The following is a 21,079-nucleotide window of genomic DNA, read 5'->3' as shown; positions in this document are numbered from 1 at the left end:
TTCGGGTACCATGAAGCCAACACACAACGGTGTGTCTTCACTTTACGATCTAATGTACGTTTTAAACACTTATGCAGTTTCCCGTTCATTTTGCGGTGATTATTTTCCTTGCGATCAAACACCAAACCCTCTTGTGGGCCTCTTAGGGTTCCCTTTACCAAATCTAGTCCCTTGCTCACAATGTCTTTAGTGGGCCTCTTGGGGCTCCCTTCCCCAAGCCCTAGGCCCTTCCTCACGAAGTTCAACAATGTCTCTTGTGGGCCTCTTGGCGTTCCCCTCCCATTTCTAGGCCCCTCTGGTCTCAAACAAACAAAAAGTTCCTCTTGTCAGGATGTACCTTTCACTGTACAATTCTTTCACAGGGGTAGTATCAGAGACTTTCGAGAACACTGAGCTCTTTGCTCCTCCCAGGCGTGACCACTCTGACCTATAACCCCTCTCCTTATTCTCTAGCACATTTTCCTCTTCTGTGCCTCTTTCTCTCTGTCCTTTTCCACCTTACTGTTCTTCCTGTAGACCTTCATTTTCTGTCATGCACACTTGCACCTTCTGTCCACCTTTCTGTGCCTCTTGCGCACTTCTCTTTGCTTTTCGCCATGCTCTCTTGCACCTTCATTTTCTTACAGTGCTCTTTTGCACCTTCATTTTCTCACTGTGCTCTCATGCACCATAGTTTTCCCTTTAACGTGTCTCTTGCATACTCTATATTTCTTTTGGGTCGCTTGCACCCTCTTTCTCACTTTTGGGTTGCTTCACCCTCTCTTGACTGTCCGTTTTTGTTCTCACTGTCTCTTTGCTATCTCTCTCTGTTTCGGGTCGCTGGCGCCCCCTCCTTACATTCAGGTCTCTCGCAGCCACTCTTGTCTGCTTCCTCGCCGCCAGCACACTTTGCGGTCTTTCATTACTTCTGTGCCTCTAGCGCACCTTTTCTGTTATTCCTTTTTGCTTTCTTTCACCTTTCCAGCTTTCATTTGCTTTCTTCCTGCTTTCGCTCACTGCGCTCTTCTTTCCACAACGCTCCTGCTCCCGCTCCAGCCACCCGCACGCTACTGAGTTTCTCTCTGTCTCATGAAACTCCCCAACAGTAGCTGGGCGCCGGCGAGCAGGTCACATGGGTTTGTGTTGAAGTCAGGGTCTCAGCACCAGCCCCCGAGACACCCCCGGTCCGTGCGCACTGTTAAGAAAGATTTTCCCTCCATATGTCAACCCCCAAACCTTTTTGCTGCTCTTTGGACACCATTGACTGACTTTGACAGAGAAGCACAGCCTTCAGCTGCACTCCTCTGGGCTTTCGCTCACTTATGGGGAAACTGACATGCCCTTAAAGTCAGTACTGGGAGACTTTGTTTCCCTTAGTCCTTTCCTCATATTGCAACTTTTGTGCAACATGTAACAAGTATGCAATGTATCTTATCATACAGCACACTTGGGTTTATAGTAATTTCCAAAGGCCCTAGATAATCTCGCTGGACTTTTTATGAACTGTGCAGATGTTTCATGGACAGGACTGGTGGCAACTACCTTTTGGCATTCTTTTTAACCCTTTCCTGCCATGTTAACCGCGTTTGGCACGAATAGGCGGCCTGGCTCCAAAATGACCATGCCACGAGGTTCTTAGTCCTGTACTTTAGCCATCTTGCCCCTTCAACTTCCCCAGGTCGAGTCGACCCAGGTCAGTCCTTATTTATATGCACTTTCTTGCGAATCCCAATGCTTTCGCAGGCTTCTGCATGCCTTGTGTGTGTGCCTCCAGGATGTGGGCTTTAACGTCTGGTTCCAATACACATCCTGGTTGCCAGAGAGTCTGGAGTGCCATGAATGCCTGGGACCACCGTGGTCCGTGATTGGTCCACGTATGGAGTGTGTGTTTGTGAGCAGATCTCCCATTGGGTCCTCTCTGTTTTGGCGCAAAGGGAACTTTGGATAAGAGGAGACTGAAAACACAACTACCATGTCGATCTCCTGAGTTCTCACTGAACAAAGGATTGGATCCAAGTAACCTGCAACACGAAGCCGAGTCGAGGAACCGCTGGTGACCCGCTGGAAGGTTTGGCACTCTGAGACCGCTGTCGTCCCGTGGGACCCCTCTGCATCTGGTCGTCCTAGAAGGTCTGCGAAGACGCTTCAACCCATTGAAATAGCGGGACCAACTATTCTCGGCACCTTCATCAAACCCTGCAAGTAAGCTTTCTCGGAAGTGTCCCTCGGCCAACCAGTGGACTGACCAGCTTAACCAGTTGCTTTGCTCTTTCACCGCCGTCGTTTCGAGGAGGCCCTCGAAACCTGGTATACTGCTAGCTCTGTGTCCCCGGCACCCTCCCACCGAATTTCGTATGCTTGGCGTTCCCAGGTCTGAAGTGAGACGAGTGCGCCAGGACCGGAGTAAACGCGGTTTCTGTGTTGCCCTGCCGCGGCAACGTCCTTTGCAAGTCTGCTGCATTTGTGACCCTCTTGCCTCTGAAGCCTGCTGCAATGAAACTGGGTCGATTCATCCACCCGGAGCGGAGAAATCACCACTGTCCCGTTTGGGAATCATCGCTGTATCTCAGGAACTAAAAGGTGCCGGGACGTCCGTTTTGCCGCATTCAAACCTGCAAGCGAAGTGGAATGACTTGCCGAAGTTTGAGTCAGCTTGCGTCGAGGACCGGTGAGTACTCAATACCCCAACCGGTGGCCCCTAGCACAAGGGCCCATTTTTACGCACAAATGGCCCCGGGGGGCCCTCTCCTTTCCACTGCTATTGCGAAATAGCAACTCCATCCAGAGCTCTCGAATTGCCTCTGCCTTCAAGTGGAGGTCCTCCTTGAATAGTGGGAACTTGTTCTGCATCGCCTCATCCACCTTCCCAAGCTGCTACAGACCCCTAAAGAGACCCTGTTCTGCCCATTGGAACAACCGCATGCGTTTGCATTGCATGTGCTATTGAGCACAAGGCTCCTCTCTTCTTAGGGCTTGGACTGCCTCTTAGTTAGGTGTATTGTTGATGTCGAACTGGGCCTAAAGGCGATCTGCACTGCCTGTTTCCGTCCCATCTAGGTTGTCGACATTTTGTGTATTTAACCCTTTAGACCCCAATGGTCTTGTATATACATTGTATTGATAGTGTTGTGTTGCTTTACTTGGTGTTACTGTGATTCTTTTGCTATGATCTATGTTACAAAGGTCTTGTAATAAATGTGTCTATATTTTTGATATAACACCTGTCTGGAGTAATTTGTAAGTGTCCTTGCTCTGTGTGCTCATTGAGGTCCTTCAGTCACCCTCACCCCTCCTGAGACTTAGTCTTGACCGCCTGGCATAGCTACCCTGATTGGTCTGGCTTGTCCAGAGGTTACCCTGTTCCAAGAAACTAGGCTGGCCTTTTGAACCTCTGCCCCTCCAGGTCAGAGTTCAGAAATCCCTCCTAACACACACGTCCCAGGGAACGAGCACTGGCCTAAACAAGGCTGATAGACTGCCTTCCGTCCCGCTGCGGCTTCCTGGAGAATCAGCTCCCTCCCCATGCTGAAGCCACTCGCACACACTGGGTCAGTGTCTTGGCGTCCCGCACTCCACTGGTCCTTCTGGGCTCCTCTCCTTGCAGCCTTCTGTTCCTTGGCCTCCTGGTTCTGTCCAGCAATCACAGATCGCTCCGTGCTTCTGGCAGAACCCTCTGCCCTTTTTATAATGCCGGTGAGTCAATTGGAGTCAGGTGTGCACAGTTTGAATAAAGTACCAGACCTTGCCTGACTCTATTAGTGGGACAATTCAAAGTTGTTACATGGTAGCCCTCACTTTGTATTCCTATGTAGTTTCTATGGGTAATCTTCATTGCGCCTGCTCACCTCCTCTTCTTCCCAGTACTTATTGAAAATGGGGAGCGGGATATGAAATGTGACTAGACTATATTTATTTAGCGAAACAATAGTAGGCGGCTGACAGGGGATATAGGAAACCCCTCTAGCCTTGCTTTAATTTAAAGAGATGGCTTTCCCTCTTGGTAGGTCTGTACACCTGACATACTGGCAAACAAACATGGGACTTGATATTATTCTCTGTGGTCTAGAGTAGTGGAAGGTGAATGTATAGGACCCCGTGCTCGGGTGATCCTCCCTTGCTTGTCCGCCCCCATGGTTGGGATCCAAGAGCGATGGCCTTCCCCAGGCCATCTGAGCAACGGATCCCCGGGGACTACTTGTACGAACTCCCTCAGGTTTCTCACAAACGTCATCAACCTGATTGCGTTAAGACCTTGCTCAGTGTCATTCGCCAACTGCATCACTTCCCAGCGGACAATCTGGAGCCATTTAGCATTTGTGGCAGCTTGTTTCCCAGGCACCAGCAGAGTGGCAAATAATGTTTCTTCCCTATTGTATAGTCTACATTGATCAGATATTTCTTTTAGCAATTGTGATGAGTCTTCAGACCGGTAATCGGACCTCCACTTTCTGCACAACATTTCTGTCTTTGTTTTTTCCTGGCAGGATACGAACTATAGGTGGTGGCAGTGGAACCATTGTGTTGGTATCTGTCACTGGTGCTGTTGTTGGCGTAGCAAAGCCCTAGGGTCCCACTATTAGGTGTTCTTCAGGGGCCGCAAGGAGATCTGAGTTCAACGTGGCCGGCGAGCACGTGCCTCTCCATAGTGGCAGCAAGTGCAGAAACGCTTGCTGACCGCAGACCCTGTAGTTATCCATCACAGTAGCTGCGCCTTTCTTGAGATCTGGGATCTACAATGTTTTATTGCACTTGCTGTTGGCCCCATGAAGACGCTTCCTTTGTTATAAAAGCACAGTTCATATTCTTCCTGCTTTTGCACCTTCCCTGGCTTTTCCCTCGCCTCAATCCATGTAAGTTTTGACACATGGTCATTCCAGTATCCTCGGCACACATCGTTCACCCTTTCGATTACTTCTTCACTGAACCCCATGAGGCCTCCTGCCATGCAGCTCATTGTATTCTGCTGCCACCTGTTCGCCACAAACTTCACCCCTTCTTTCTTCATGTATGGCCTTTGTAAGCACTGTACGCTTCTGGGGTTACGAGCGCACTGCAGTTCGTCTGGCTCCATCATCTTGAGTTGTATGTTCCGTGCTTGAAACTTGCTTTGCAGCCTGCATAACGTCAGATGGCGCAAACATTGAGCCTCCAAAAGCAGAGTTGCCTGCGGCATTAGTACCTTGATGCCCCGCCCCCCCCCGACGTGCCTGGTATTAAGGAACAGATGTAACAGCTTCCATTAACCATCTTTTCCCCTACCAAGCTCGTGTCTGGTGTGAGAAACCGGGTGATATTTTCCCACCCACTCCCCGAGGATCTTCCGTTCAGGTGGCCAGGGAAGGGCCATCGCTTTTGGATCCTGACCCTGGGGGTAGACCAGCAAGGGAGAATCACCCGAGTGGAGGGTCACAAGGGATTGGGAGGATACCCTAGGGCGAGACATTGGTATTTTCCCAATCCTTAAAACACATTACCCTACTCTCCCTCAGCCTTTGTGGAGTGTTTACACCCTCGCCTTATCTCCCCCTCCCCATTTCCAAGAAGTACTGAGACGAGGAGGAGGCCACTAGGATCATTGAAGATTGACGGTAGGAATAACATAGGGAACGTTAGGGCAACCGACTTTAGAAAAAACTACTGTCCTACTAATATAGTCAGGCATGGGTAGGTAACCATTCACACCTGACTCCACTTGACTATGTGTTCAGCTATAAAAGGTGTGGTCAGTCACAGAGATTTGAACGAGCTTGGGATGCAGACTGGACCAGTGAAGCCCAGAAGCGGAGAGAAGCAGGAACTGCAAGCAAGAGGAAGACGGTGCAAAGAGACTCTGGCACGGTGTGTGTGGGCTGCAGCGTGGTGAGGAAGCCGTGCCACCAGGGAGCCGGAGAAGCGCTGCCTGCAATCCGCAGGTGAGGGCCAGCAAAGTTATCATTCCCTTGGGGCCAGTGCCAACCCCAAGCATGCCAGGGGCAGGTGGTGAGACCCTGACCTCAATCTCGCAGTGCCCGGAGTAGCCGCCTCCCAATGTGTCGCTGCCTGGTGAGTTTCATGAGGAATGCAAGAGAAACTCGGAGCGTGCGTTTAAATAAGAGCGGGCACGGGAGAAAGGCACGAAAAGGAAAAGCTGCACAGAATCGGAAAGAAGGAAAGAAAGAAGGAAAGAAAGAAAGAAAGAAAGAAAAGTGTGAAAGCAAAGTAGAAAGGTTGAAAGTGCAGCAAGGAGACAGAAAGCAAAAGAAAAGCAGATCTGGACGAAAAGCGAGCAAAAGCCTGATCGAAGCTGAAAGCGAGAGAAAGTTGGAAAGAAGCAGCGAGTGGCCCGTAGGGAGAGAGGGGCATGAGAAAGGCAAAGAAGAGTGCCTGGGGTACCCGAAGAAAGGTGCAAGTTTGCACATATCAAAAGAAGGTACAAGTGTGCACGGAAAGGACAGCAGATCAGTAATGTGCCAGGGGCATGGGAAAGAGGGTGCAAATGTGCACGGAAAGGAAAGCAGATCAGATCAGTAAAGTGCCAGAGGCACACGAAAGAGGGTGCAAATGTGCACGGAAAGTTAAGCAGAAGGAAAGAGGTGCAGAGAGCATCTGAAGGAGACAACAATGTAACAGAAGTTTAGTTTAGTTTAGTTTATTCATTTGTATTGCGCACCAGACCCGAGGGTATGAGGGCGCATGAGCAGCAAGGTGATTCAAAGCTTGGTTACAGGATGCTTATACTTTACATTACATAATTATACATTACATTACATAATTACAGTGTGACGAAGGAACATGTGTACAGTTTGGCAGGAGAGAATGCAGTAGATGTATTTAAAGAATTACAAATATATACAAGTTTAGTATTACAAATTTACAGATTCTCTTAAAGCATGCAACGCGGAGAGCAGCCGTGTGGTGTTAGAGGTGTTAGTGGTTCGTGATCTTTAACCAATGGATGTAGTTGCGTCTAAAAAGTGAGTAAGGTTGGGGAGTTCTGAGCGATGGTGGTAGGGAGTTCCAGTGTTGGGGTGCTTTCACCTGGAAGCTGTTGCCACCCATTTTAGTGCGTTTAAACCTGGGGACGGTGAGCAGATTAGCATTGGAGGTTCTGGTGGGTCTGATGGGGCTGTGTTTGCATATTCTGTCTGCCAGATAGCGTGGGGCAGCATTATTCAGGCATTTGTGGGTGAGCGATGCTACTTTAAGCAGAAGAACGTGAGATTAAGCAAAGGGGCAAAAGGGTCAGAGTGGTTGCGCCCAGGAAAAGTAAAAGCCTGGCATTTTCAAAAGCCTCTGATTCTACCCCATGAAAGAATGGTTTATGAAATCAAGAGAGCTGTGATAAATCATGTGTTGTGTTAGGCAGTTGAAAGAGGCCTAAAGCTTGGGAAGGAAACCCTTAAAAGGCGTCCCTCTACGTCTCTAAATATGGAAACCCCAATGGCAGCATTTGGAGTAGATACAACAGTTTGGGAAGGAAGTTCATCTTTATAGCATCAATACATCCCATCCATGATATGGTAAGTCTATCCCATTTCACCATGTGTGAGGCCCGTTTAAGAAATCAAAGTACATCCCGATAAAGAACAGATTTTTGTGTTTCAAAGTTGAAAGGGGCCTGAGCTTGGGGAAGGGAATACTAAGAGGCCTAACCAAGTTAGAGACTTGTTAATTTTTGTTGAACTGGTGGGAGGATTGAAGCTTGGGGAAGGGAACTCTGAAATGCTTACAAAAGGATTTGTGTTGCTATTTTCAATGGTGTTTTGAAACTTGATGAAGCTGAAGCTTGGGGAAGGGAACCCAGAGGGACTTAAAGATACTGAAGGCAGTTGGGATAACTACAAGGGACCTGTGAAGAAGGTCTTACAAACAGCTTTGTGGATTGAACTTATTGAGTGATGCTGACCCAGCAGCACCTGATTAGAAGACCACCTGAAACCAATCCTGGTTTTCATTTTTGTTGAACCACTATTTTTATTTTTGAAAAGACTTCCTATCACGTTTTTGTATAGAGTGATCCCGTGCCTCTCACACTGTGTATCAACTATTACTAAACCTGGGTGCTGCACATCTTCTATTATGTCTAGACCGAGCTCTTTGTACTCGTCATACTTTTCTCTTCTCACTTGTCTTTTAAAACGTTTTGATGCATTCACATTTGAACCAATAGGAAAAGAGCTAATATTTGTAATGATGTTGGAGAACACATTAGGAAGCAATGATAGCATAAGTAAATTAGCAAGCTTCCAAATATGTTGTTGGGTGGTGGATATATTATTGGCATTTACATTAGTCTTTGTTTTAAGGTTTGGACTGTGGTATTATTCATTTCGGGCACTTAGTCTAATAGGAGGACATCGGTAGCATTGACATGTTAGAGAAATAGTAGTTATATTTAATTTCTGTTCCCCCGCCCAACCCCCTCTTATATGTCCACCCCATATAAAACGACATCTTAAATATATACCTAATCCAAACATAGAGAGAGCAAACAGTCCAGCTACACTGTGCATAACACAGTATACGTGGAAGAAAACACTGTTATAGGTTAATATTTGCGGGAACCTGACCGTTTATCAATTGAGTGGTTAGCGCCATGTGCGTCAATTGTGAGACCAGGAGAAAAATAGAGACACAAAGAGGGTGCTGTGAGAGGAGAGACCGACAGACCAGCACTTTTGTGCAAATAATGCATAGCAGTGTTTCTTGTATATGGTTGATGTAGATAAGTTGCACGGAAACGTATTAAAAACAAAAATGGGGGTACAAAGCAATATTACGTTGCACTTTATATGTATGCATACATTTTTCGTCAAAATCATTAATCAGATCAATGGAAAGTGTGTGATACAGTCCATACACCTTCAGCATTTACTCAACTTGAGCAGGGGGTGCAGCCTGGGGCGCTCTTCGGAGATCAGAAAGGTGCACCCAATACCACAACTCCCGAACCTTTACCGCAAGTGGCATAGACCACCTCAAAGGGGCCGTTGTATCTAGGCTCACTCCTTGGGGGGACAAAATTCTTAATATATATATCTCCTGGGACCAGCTGGAGGGGAGGTGTTGTCTGTCGATCAGTTACAGCGCTTGTGGATTCTTACGAGACTGGTGGCGCGATATGTTGAGAGATACATTTTATGACTTTTGTTAAGGCAAAAAGGTGACTTTCAAATCCGTCTCCTAGAACGGACGTAGTCCTGTGAGCATCAGATGCTGTTCTAACAAGAGATACGTGGGTTACCGAGTCTCACCCAAGGACATCTCATCTCCCATCCCCAAGGAGTCTCCACCCAGGTGATCTTCCCTTGCTTCTGCACCACTACGGTCAGGATCCTAAAGTGATGGCCTTTCCCTGGCCACCTGAGACTCCCTCAGGTTTCTCACACATGGTGAAATGGGATAGACTTACCATATCATGGATGGGACGTATTGATGTTGTAAAGATGAACTTCCTTCCCAAACTGTTGTATCTACTCCAAATGCAGCCACTGGGGTTTCCAGCTCCATATTTAGAGATGTAGAGGGACGTCTTTTAAGGGTTTTATGGCAAGGGAAAAAAACACAAGTGCCCTATGATATTTTGGTGTTACCAAAAGAGAGGGGCGGTGTGGGGTTTCCTGACCTGTATTTATATTATAAGGCGGCTCAGCTTTGTGTCGTGGTACTTCATCTGATGGAACAGGTGGAGCAGCAGTGGATTGGGTTGCATAATTATCGTCTTCGACCGGCAACGGTGGGGGAATGGTTGTTGGCACTGAGGGACCAGATTCCGCTAAGTATAAGGAAGCACCCTATACTGAGAGTCCTTTGGAATATCTGGCTTATGGGACCCGAGATGCTAGGTGTTATGACTTGTCCCTGTCCGTTGAGCCATTTGGGGTGAGGGACCATATCCCAAATCTGGAGAGGTTTGAGAGTTGGTTCAAGGCGGGCTTGATGAGGGTTGGACAGTTATGGAAAATTTTGGCAGTTTATGCCTATATTTGAATTGGAAGAGGCTTTGGCAATTGGGAACTTGTCTGTGTTTTCGTATCTGCAACTGAAGGGGCTGATTACGGCTGAATTCTGGAAGGCACAGATGCAGCGGGATCCCACTCAGATGGAGAAAGTTCTTGACTCTCGAACGGAAATGAAGGGCTTGATCTCCCTGCTGGATGGTGCCATGGTTGTGGCAGGTAAGGAGAGCACTGATAAACTTGAGGGTAGGTGGGAAAGAGACCTGGCCTTGGGATTAGACGGGTCTGTATGACACAAACTTTGTTGCAGGGCATTTAAGGTGTTGATTGCCTGCCAGTGCAAGCTCCACGCCATTAAATGACTGCATCAGTGACAGTATGATCCGGTACGTCTTGATAAAATGTTTGCTGCGGTGAGTACACTTTGTTGGTACGATTATGGAGTGTGGGCATATTATTGGCATATGTGGTGGGTGTGTGATAGGGTGCTGGTTTTTTGGGATGAAGTGCTTGGATGGATAAAGGAGATGGATGGCGTGTCTCTGGACCTTGCACTGCTACTTGTGCTTGGAGGAAATTGAGGGAGAATATCAGGGTTTACTGCACCTGGCACACTGCTTACTGTTGGTGGCTAGGGCATGCTTCGCCATGCATTGGAAGAGGATATTGTTACGCAGGAAAATGTAGTGGGTCAACGCGGCAAAAAATATTTATGTAATGGAAAGGATTATGGCAGCCATTCATGGATAGAGTGTGGAAATGGAGAAGGAATTTAGTGAATTCCATACCTGTTTTATGCCCCCTTGAGGTGCAGCCCGGAAGGGGTGGGTTTCAGCCCTTCCCTATTAAAGATGGGCCTCATGATATGGTAACAGGCAGGCTGTGTCGCTTGGGGTATGTTGGTTGCCTCACCAGAGGTTTATATTTCTTCTTTTTGTATCCCCCATGATGTTTGTGGATTTTAATTTGGGTCAGGAGGTTTTTGGCGCTTTTACAATGAAGGTGGGGGGAGGGAGGTTGGTTGAGCCAGGGAAAATATGAGAGTTATAATTTTTTGCCTGTATTGCATGTTTCAATGAGGTTGTGTTTGCTTCTTCTCATCTTGTATTGTGAAAAATGAAATACAAATTTAAATTTAAAAAAAAAGCTGAGTGTTCAAGAAGAAAAGAGTGCTTGGAATATCAAGCAAGTAGAAGGGAAGTACAGACTGCAACAAGAGCCGTTTCAGTGGAGTATGCAGGTCGAAAGCCAGATTGCTTAGGGGGAAGAAGAGGGTTAGCGAGGACATGAGGGGAGATCTGTGAATAAACAATGCGTTCGAGAAGTTTAGATAGGAAGGGCAGAAGAGAAATAGGACGAAAGTTTGCAGGGAAGCAAGGGCCCAAAGAAGGTTTTGTAGAGTGGGAAGTATTGAGGCGTGTTTGAAGATGGAGGGTAACACAGCATGATAAAGGGAAGAGTTTAATAAAGCAGTGAGACGGGGATAGTGTGATAGGGACAACTGATGAAGGTAAAGGGTCAGAGAGTGCAGAAGTAGGATTGGCCCTAGAGAGAATGATAGAGACATTGGAGTCAGAGAAGACGAAATGAAGACATTGGTGTAGGTGGAGGTGGAAGAGGGAATTTGGGAGAGGAAGAAAAGGATGAATAAATAAAGGAACGTAAAAGAGAGATTTTAAAAGAGTCCAAATTGGCAATATCAGGGTGTCATGATGCCTACCTCCAAGGAGCCAGACCAGGCCCAGCTACCCCAGAGGCAGACATCATGTCCCTGAGGGAAGTCTCAGCAGCCACAAGTAGGGGCCCTTTGGACTCAGTCCTGGCGCCTTTGGCGCCAGGCTCATATTGGACAACAGTCCTGGCGCCATAGGCGCCAGGCTCATAAAAGATGACTTTGTGTTTAAAGGTGCTTGGTGTAAACTTACCTGATGCAGTCCATGCTGCAACATCCGGGCCATCTAGAGGCCTGAATGGGACTACTTTATCTTTGGGGACTACTTAACCACACGGGTGTGGCCGGAGGAAGAATACATACCTGAGAGGAAGGATACATACCTGGAACTACTTTGAAGGCTATTTAAGCCACGCCCAAGCAGCAACTCACGCTTCGCGTTGTTCTGCATCTAGCAGCTGGACGCTCACCGTGTCTGCTCCTGCATCCTGACTTCTGCCATGCCCGCCAGCATCCTGGAACACCTGCAAAGGGAGAAGAGAAGAGAATAGGAGAAAGAAGAGTCCTTACCTGCTAAACCGCATTCCGGAGACATTTCGCGACGATCCTGAAAAGGAAGACATTCATTTTAAAAGCACATCGCATCGATCGCTGCAGCGCCGCATTCCACTCACCTTTACTAGGCGCCTCCATGTTCATCAGCGACCATCTGGATCCGCAGCCACATTTCAGCGCCTAGGGAGAAAAAGACAAGAACAAAGGTGAGCTAGGGAAGAGAATAAGAAAACCTTAATTTGCCATCATAAGACTTACCTGTTGGGTCATTCTCACTTCATTTCGGGCCGGTGCCACATCCTGGCATTTCCGGACCCCGGCCCCTAAGGGGAAAAAAGAGACATCAGCGTTACTGAGCGAATGCTAAGACATTACCTGAACGCTCATTAAAGACTTACCTGATATCTACTGGAACTGCACCTCTCACTTCGGGTCGGTGCCATATCTCCGGCATTTCCGAACCCCGGCCCCTATGGGGAAAAAAGACACAAGCATTAGTGCATTAATGCAAGAACACTAAAGGAACCTCTCATCAAACAACTCACCTGAGTTTCCTTCGTCGGTTCCATTGCTCATCTCGGAATCTTTGTTCTGCACCTGAAATAGACAACGGACAATTATTATTTCGGGCTCATACTTATAAACAGAATTCTCACAGTACTTTACCGGGAAGGTCAAGCAAACTTGAACTCTCTACAATCCATGATCCAGTGAAGTAACTGGATTACAACGCGCCCCTGCATCAGAAGCAGGATGGAGAGCTCGTCCTTTAAGACCCTCAGGTGAGACTTCCAGGGGGTTTCGTGGAGGGTGAGAAGGAAGTGGGAGGCTTACACATTATCCCGCAGATTGTTAATACTCCCTTTTCACACACAGAAGGATATTTCTGCGAGCCAGAAAAGCCGGTTTTGAGGGTCCGATCCTGTCCATCTTCCGAGTCCTGCGCTTCACCATGGAAGAGGCAACAGCACTCGGAACCAGGCCTGCACCTCCGTGGGAGTCAGGTGAGCGTAACACAGGGGCAGTAAGATTACAAAGAGTAGGAGAATCGGCAGCAGTGGGACGGAGGATACGATACGAGTGTATGGATTAGGTGTCACGATTGATACGAAAGAGGTGTAAGGATGTTACTGAAGTACTCCTTTTGTGTAGTCAGTAACATTGAGTTAAAGGTAGAGAGGAAGGAGAAGCAAGGTCAGCAAGCAGGTTGGTCTTACACCAGCAGCATTCAGATTTACAAAGAAGTCGCCAAAGAAGATGGAGGCAGTGGAGGTTTAATGGAGGTGTAGAAAGGAGAGGATGGATATAGATAATCCAGAGAGTCAAGAAGTGCTGCAGATAGGACAGAGGCAGCAGAGTCGTGTGAAAGCAAAGTAAATGCCTCAAAGGAGGGAAGAATAGAAAGGAAATCAGAGGCGAAAGAGGAAGGGTCAAAGGACCATGGGTCCTGATGAAGAAGGAATGATGATAGAGAGGGAAGGTAGAGGTGGGGAGATGGACAAGGAAAAGCAGTGAAGAGAATGATCAGAGCAATAGATTGGCAGTGCGGAAACAGAAGAAGGTAGTATAGTAGAGAACATTAAGTGAAGAGAAGAGCCAGAGACATGCGAAAGGAGGAGTAGCAATAGATTAAAAAGAGTCAAGAATAGATAGTACAGGAAAATTAGAGTGAAGGGTGGTCAAATGTAGGTCAAAGTCACCCTGAAGAATCGAGAGCGGCTCAAGAGGAAGAAGAAACGATAGGCGAGAGTCTATATCATCACAAAAGGATGAAAGGGGTCCAGGAGGTCGGTGAAAAGTTATGAAAGTGAGAGGGGGAGGAAAAGGAAGCAAAATGATATTCAAAAGAGGGGAGATTAAGTAAGACCGAAGATGGAGTAAGAATAGGAGAAAAAGAGTATGCCCACGCCTCCACCGTGCCCAGAGGAATCTGACACAAAGAAGATGAGGAAGATGACATTGCTGCAGGTCTTGGTTAGACAGAGGATGTGGAGATGAAGATGGAGGAAAGTGTCCAAAATGGTATGTGCTTTGTTGCATAAGACACTCCCGTTCCAGAGTGCTATGTTTAGAATGAGAGGGGGATCAGTTGCGGGTGGTTAAGAGAAATATTCTGCGTTACAGGATTGGGAGCGGAGAGTATGGGCATGATTGGAACAATGGGCAGGAATATGCTGAGCCATGCTAAGCTGTAAGTAGGGTAGAGAAGTCTAAGAAGACAAAAAACATGAGCAAAGTAATGTCACTGCAATGGTTGAAAAACAGCACCATAAGAGTAAGAGAAAGCAAACAAGTGCAAATGATTTTGAGGCCTGGTGCTAAAGCAAGTGAAAAGGAAGAAAGAGATTGAAGGTCAGGCTAGGAGAAGAGAAAGAGGAGAAACAAGGCGAAAAGGGAGACAAGGGAGACTGGGCAGTCATTGCAAGCAAAGTCTGATAGGCGCCACTTAGGTGTAAGTGATTTGATATAGAATTTACAGCCATTCATGTCAAATTATGTGCTATTGGAGAGGGTATAACTAGCAACTCATAGATATTATGTTATGTTACTGGGATTTATAACGCACACCTCTGCCATTCCATGATATCTATGCACTCTGGTAGATGTCGATGTAATACTCTAAAATATCACTCAAGTAGTCTGTCATTCTGCATACATGTCACCAATTGTGCCTGGTTTGTGATGTCTGAAATCACATTTTTGGCTTTTAGATTTCAGTTATTGTTCCAGTTTCGTAACCTAGTCCATTTTGCTGAGAGCAAGCATCAGATAATCCAGTCAGGCTCTGAATTACCATGTTTTCTAATGGAAGCAATCTTGTATAGGAGCTCAAGGCTTTGATTCAATATGAGGGGGAGAGATTACTATGTGAGTGAGAGAAATGCTTATTATGTGTGATGTATGTAAATATGTAGATACACAATCGTAAATCATTTAAGGGTTTCTGATTGTCCCCAAGTGTTTCAGAATAAAGTTCCAATTTGTTTTTTTACTAGGATGAAACCATCCGTTTTATCAGTTGAATGGTTTCCTCTCCTGTTCATTACCAAATATTCTCCCACTGCCCATCTACTCCAGCATGGATTCAGCATCCTTGCATCTATTATTATTTAGTAGGGTATACCCCTTATTCTATACCTCTCTGTGCATGTCTGTGAAGCATCCCTTTTTTGCTTGTCTTGTGTTCTTTGCTTGAGTTCCAGTATAGCCCTCATCTTGAATACCCCTATTCTTCATCCATGATAATATTGTTTCTGAAGCATTAACATTTCGTTTTTCTAAATTGTGACCTATTAAAAACAGACGGCACTTTAATATCTATGTTTTAGTCCTTTTGGATCAAGGAAACAGGCTGAGAAATGCAATGGTGGTATCCGCAATGAAATCTGATCCAGGAACACAGCTTGGGCTGGACAAGCTACATCCAACTATCAAGATGAGCAGTGACAAAGTGACAAGGTGAGAGCCTCTTGAGCAGTAGTATAGGAAATTCTCTCGAAGAATATAGATTCTGCCCTCTCTGAATTCCTATCTTCAAGTGAGTATCCCAGCAGGCATTTTTTCACTTTTCCTTTACAACGGATTTGACCATACGGTCCTATTCTTTACCCATTTTCTGCATTATCGATGACTGCTGTTGTACACTGAATCCCCACAGTCATAAGCTATATATATCCCTGATGCTATACACTGGATTCCAAATGCCATAAGAACTATCCCTGCTGCTGTATGATAGGATCAAACATACAATAGATGGAAACTACACTACCTTGAAATTGATGTATGCTGAAACACCAAAGCCCAACGCTGGATTCCTTCGACCGAATGCTCACTCCTCAATGCGTTTCACTGGGAACCAGACGGCTGCATACTAGTTCAGCTCTGATTTGAACTAGGTCCCAATGACATATAAATATATTGTTTACAGGGTCTGCGGTAGCAGCCCTGTAGTTATGATTAAGTTGCTCAACCCATTGGAAGAACACTTTTTGGGCGATTTATAACTTCACTGCCCACCCTCCCCGAACGAATCCTCACAAAACTTTGCAAAAAGAGTATATGTCACATCAGATTGATACTGCAAGGTTTGGTGAGGTTTCGTCAAGGAGAGGCAAAGTTATAGGGGGCTCCCAAAATGTTTGGTTTTTCCCATAGACGCAATGGATAAAAAACTTTGCTCACGCCTACAGCCCAAACCGCTTGACAGATTTTCACCAAATTAGTGGCAAGAGCGGCGGCTTGCTCCCGAAAGCGTGCTTTTGCATATTTGGTGTAAATCCGTCAAGTATTTTCATTTAAAACAACCAAAAAGTAGGTAAAAAAGAAATTGGTGATATCTGGGTTCGGTCCACGGACTCACTTCCCTGTTCGGTCCGCGGACGGGCCTCTGATTGGTCCAGGGGGCAGCGTGTAGTCTGCGGACATCGGATACGCCCACTGATTGGATGGTGAAAAGTGTGAGGTGCGTCAGATTTTTGGAAACGCCCGCCATGTTGGATTCACGGACAGCGCGCGTTGTCTGTGAACATCGCAATAATCGCATATTCAAACTTATTAATCAATCTTTGGCGATGTGAGGGGTAATGAGAATGGGATGGGATATGGCCTTAAAAAGCCAAAAAACATGCGTTTTTCTTCTCCGATGGTCGCAAACAGTTCAGGTGCAATCCTGTAATGTTCGCGAACACCTCAGAAGTTCGTCGGCATCTATGCTTATTTGTGCATTACAGGGTTGGTGAAAAGCAGTTTTTGGATGGCTTATAACTTTGGAAAGTGTGGTGCTGTTTTGTCAACAGGGAACACAATTAGAGGGGGATCCCAAAATATTGCAAAGGCTTATAAATGTGGTGCCATGTGACGAATCTGCACAAAAGATTTAAAAAAGATTTTAGATCTAGATGTAAATGTTTCTGCAAAGTTTGGTGGGATTGTGTGAGGAAGGCGCTAAATTAGAGGGGGGTCTCAACATTATAAATGGCTTATAACTTTGTTGCTGTATGACAAATGTGGACAAACGTTAAACATTAAATTTTACATTAGCATAACACAAAATGGAGTCTGTTATGTTGTGTTATGTTATGTTGAACCATTTATAAAGCGCAAACTCTGACCCCAAGGGGCATCATGGCGCTAAAGCAAAATTATACTGAGACCGACACAGAAAGCTGAAGACTAAAAAACAGAAATTAGGCTGCGGCTGTGAAAATTGTGTGTTTGAGGCCTGCTTATTGCCCCATGTATGTGCATCATGAGCTGAGAAGTACTATAAGAACATATGACAAGGTTAACGTCTAGATATACAGCACCTTTTGAATTTTAATATTCTGACTGTCAGTGAACAAAACCACCTGGCCTAGATGTGTCATTGAACAAAAATAAGTGGCTCAGATATGTGATGTCATCTTTTATGTCCTGGGCGTTAGTCTTAGCAGTGCACGGTGGTGGTGCGAGTTATGGCTGACTCCCTCAGGGTCAGCCGCTTCTCGAAGCAACAAGCTGGGGGTAGATCTCTCTCCGCGGCAGGGGCCTCCCTCTGGAACAGCCTTCCTGCCTCCCTGAAACTTGAGGAGAACCATCTCCGGTTCCGGAAGCACCTCAAAACCTTCCTCTTTGCTTCTGCTTTCTCTCTCCCTCTCCCCTGCTGAACAGCTAATATCCTTCACTGAAACTGCACTGATTCTGCAACTGGACCACTCTTAACGGCCTCGGTCCTGGGCCCAGCCACTCTCCACTTGCACTGATGTACTGGAAACCCTCTGCACTGCGGGACTGTCTCTGTATCCCTACAGCCTCCCCCCCTTTCCCAGCACTTGTTCTGCACTTACCTTGCACTTGCCACCAGCTGGCCCTATTTATTTATTACTTTACGCCACTTACCTTGTACTGCACTTCCCCCCCTCCCCTTCCCCTTGCACTTTTCCCCCTCCCCCACCGCTGCACTTGCGCGATCTGAATGACACCTGGCCTAGTAGGATCGTTGTCTGTCTCCCCTTGTTCCTCCCCTCCCTGCCTCGTCGCGCCTTGAAACACCTGTGTATAGGCGCGTTACAAATGCCATATCATATCATATCATATATGGCTGCATAGCTTACCATAACTGCCGAATTTCTGAGGTTTTTTTGGTTTTCCTTGGAACCATAACTTTCCTTTTAACGTTTTGTCAGTGAATATTATTCACTGGATCCCCGCTGCCCATTGTGAGAAACCTGAGGGTATTCTCGCTCCTAAACCCACTGGATCCTCTTCTCAGGTGGCCAGGGAAAGGCCATTGCTCTTGGGTCCTGACCCTGGGGGTGGAGAAGCAAGGGATGATCACCTTGGTGGAGTGTCCTATGGGATTGGGGTGAGGTGCCTGCAGGTGAGACATGGTATCCCCTTTCCCTGTTGATTACCCACTTAACCCTCCCCCACCCTTTATGGGCTACTGTAAGACCTCTTCCCTCATTTCCCCCCATTTAACATTTAAAAGTACTGGGACGAGAAAGACAAGACTGAGAGTAATGAACAATACTATCATTTTACCACTCTGGTACTGGGATGAGGAAGATTCCTGCAGAGTATGGTGAGGGTCAGGCATGACCCCTTAATCATAGTCAGGCAAACCTACAAAAGGATCCACACATGCAACCTGTTAAGTGGTTGCGTGTGTATAAAATGAAAGCCAGAGAATAGGAAGAGAGGAACAGTGAGGCCTGTGTGGGGAGACCAGCAGGGGACCCTTTTTCATGTGGAGGCAGCCGTGGTAGGACCGGAGAAGGAGCCAGGACGCAGGCAAACACCCCAGAGGACAAGTGGGATGTGCCGTTGCCACGGGTGTGGGAGCCTCCACGACAGAGAGCGAGCAGCAGGAGCTACTCGCAAACCAAGAAAGGCGAGGACACCGTCCGCGTCCTGTGAAGGTATTAGGCAAGATTGGATGCAGTAACCCTGTGGGACACTACACCAGCCTTGTCCTTGGTAATGGGTAACCCACCTATTGGTATAGGTCTCTACTACACAAGTTGGTAGAGGGACTGAGCAGCCAGACTTATCTCAAGAGGGGTAAATGTGAGCTGTAGAGAGGTAGCACACAACTACAAGTATCACAATAACTCTTATACTCAAAGTTTTCTAGTAAAATAATGATTTATTTAACAGTCCGTTTTAAATAAGCCTTCTTTAGTAAGGGGAATAGGCAACAATAAAAATACACTTCATAACACTTCCTCAGATTTAAGATAAGCAAGTAGATACCCTTTTGGGATGTCACACACACACACACTTCCTACACCCTGCGGTGACTTCAATTGATAGGACTCTGTGGACATTGATATATCACTTTAGACACTTAATGCAATACTGAGGTTGTGGAAAAGGAAAAGGTTAGGGAAGGAAAAAGGCTAACAGGTTCTCAGAGCATGTGAATACTTTGCAATTTCCCAATTAAGTCTAGATTAGACCTTTCCCAGCAATACAAGTTAAACACCTATGAGGGACAGTTAAAACCAAAGTCAAACGGTCAGGAGGGAGCCAGGACAGCCAGAGTGCATTTGAGCAATGTCTAGGGAGCTGAGGCACTTCTTTCAAATAGCACAAAAGTCTTGCACAATGTTATTTAGAGAGTTTGTAGAAAAAGAATCACTGTAGGGCCGCAAGCTGTAAGGCTTGTGAAGGGCAGAGCTGGAATCAACTATGCAAAAAGCAGCTACTGCAAGTCTCCAGTGAGAACAAGCAAGCTACAGACAAAAGAGGTAAGTACTCCGTTAGTTAAGACAGTATCTTAGGTTTGAAGAAGAGGATCCAGCCGGCTTCTGTTCTGGTTGCGGTCTTGCCGATCCTGGTTCCTGGGCCTCAGTCGTGGGGACAAGAGGAAGGTCGTCTGTAGGACTCCTGCACTACATTTTGATGGTCGGCAGCGGATACAGGCTCTCTTCAGATCAGCGGCACTTAGCGGTTTCAGTTACCGGTCAATGGCACCACTGTGGTTCTTGGACACTTGATGGGCTTCCCTTGCTTCTGGGGTCCAGCACTATGTTGAGGTGGCTCAGGCTTGGGTCGTCCTGCTTCGGGAGGGTCCTCTGGAGCTTCCTGAAAGTCTGGTCCGGCTTAAAGACGATGCAGTCCATTCTGACCCCTAGCACTCGGTTCCAGCAGCAGCAAGGAAGTACAGCCAGCAGAGAAAGGGTTTCCAGGCAAGTTCATCTTGGGGTCAGTTGGTCTCACCAACCCAAGGGAAAAAGTCATCCGTTCCGGGCTTCTTTAGTCGATAGTGCTTCAGCACTGCAGAAGGGCTTCACCAGGAAAAACCAACGGTCTAGGAGGGTGCGACAAGCTTCTCTTCCAGTTTTTTTCTTCAGATATTTCATCTAGTGCTCGACTATGCCTTCTGTTCAAGAGACCTCGCCTTTTATGCAGGTTTCTCCCATTGATGCACAGCCTAGCTGTCACTCACACAGCAGGGTGGCTTTCCTGCATGGACAGCCAGCCAATCACCACCGGGTGCATTCATGTAACCAAAGAGACTAAGGACAGCGAGTTTCGTACACCTCCCTCGCTTCCTGCCCTGCCAGACACACTGGAGCCGGAGGCGGGTTTCAGCACTGAAGCCTGCCAAAGGTAAAACGAACAAGAGGGTTAAACCTGGTTTGGCGCAGAGAGTAAAACCCAAGAAAGACCTTGCAAGCAGAAAATGGCGAAAAAAGAAGGCTGGGGCAATTTTGACAAAATGGGCACCCATTGTTGCATTACTGCACCTGAGGATTCAGCCTGTAGTAAAAACACAAAATGGTAGGAAAATTAAACCACTGCCACCAGCCATTAAATGTATTAAGGGGTAACATAAAACATGTTACATGAGTAAGTAGAAAAAGGGGCTACTAAGTAACCCCCAGTACTGCCACATAAGATGGGGTGTACTGGACCTACATAGGAAAAACAGGTAAGTAAAGTAAATTTC

General features: G+C 46.7%; 1 protein-coding gene across 2 annotated transcripts in view; it reads left to right on the top strand.

The window, feature by feature from the left end:
• C2CD3 (C2 domain containing 3 centriole elongation regulator) overlaps positions 1 to 21,079 on the top strand; it is a 594,096-nt gene that overhangs the window by 61,518 nt on the left and 511,499 nt on the right. For both annotated transcript variants that reach the window (XM_069640138.1, XM_069640137.1), the window contains exon 6: positions 15,474 to 15,603. In XM_069640138.1, the coding sequence (XP_069496239.1) occupies positions 15,474 to 15,603 (130 nt within the window). The remainder of the gene's footprint in view (positions 1 to 15,473; positions 15,604 to 21,079) is intronic.

Source organism: Ambystoma mexicanum, chromosome 7q (genome assembly GCF_040938575.1).
Source record: "Ambystoma mexicanum isolate Mex_15411 chromosome 7q, UKY_AmexF1_1, whole genome shotgun sequence".
Taxonomy (NCBI): Eukaryota; Metazoa; Chordata; class Amphibia; order Caudata; family Ambystomatidae; genus Ambystoma; species Ambystoma mexicanum.
This window is presented reverse-complemented; position numbering and strand designations above follow the sequence as displayed.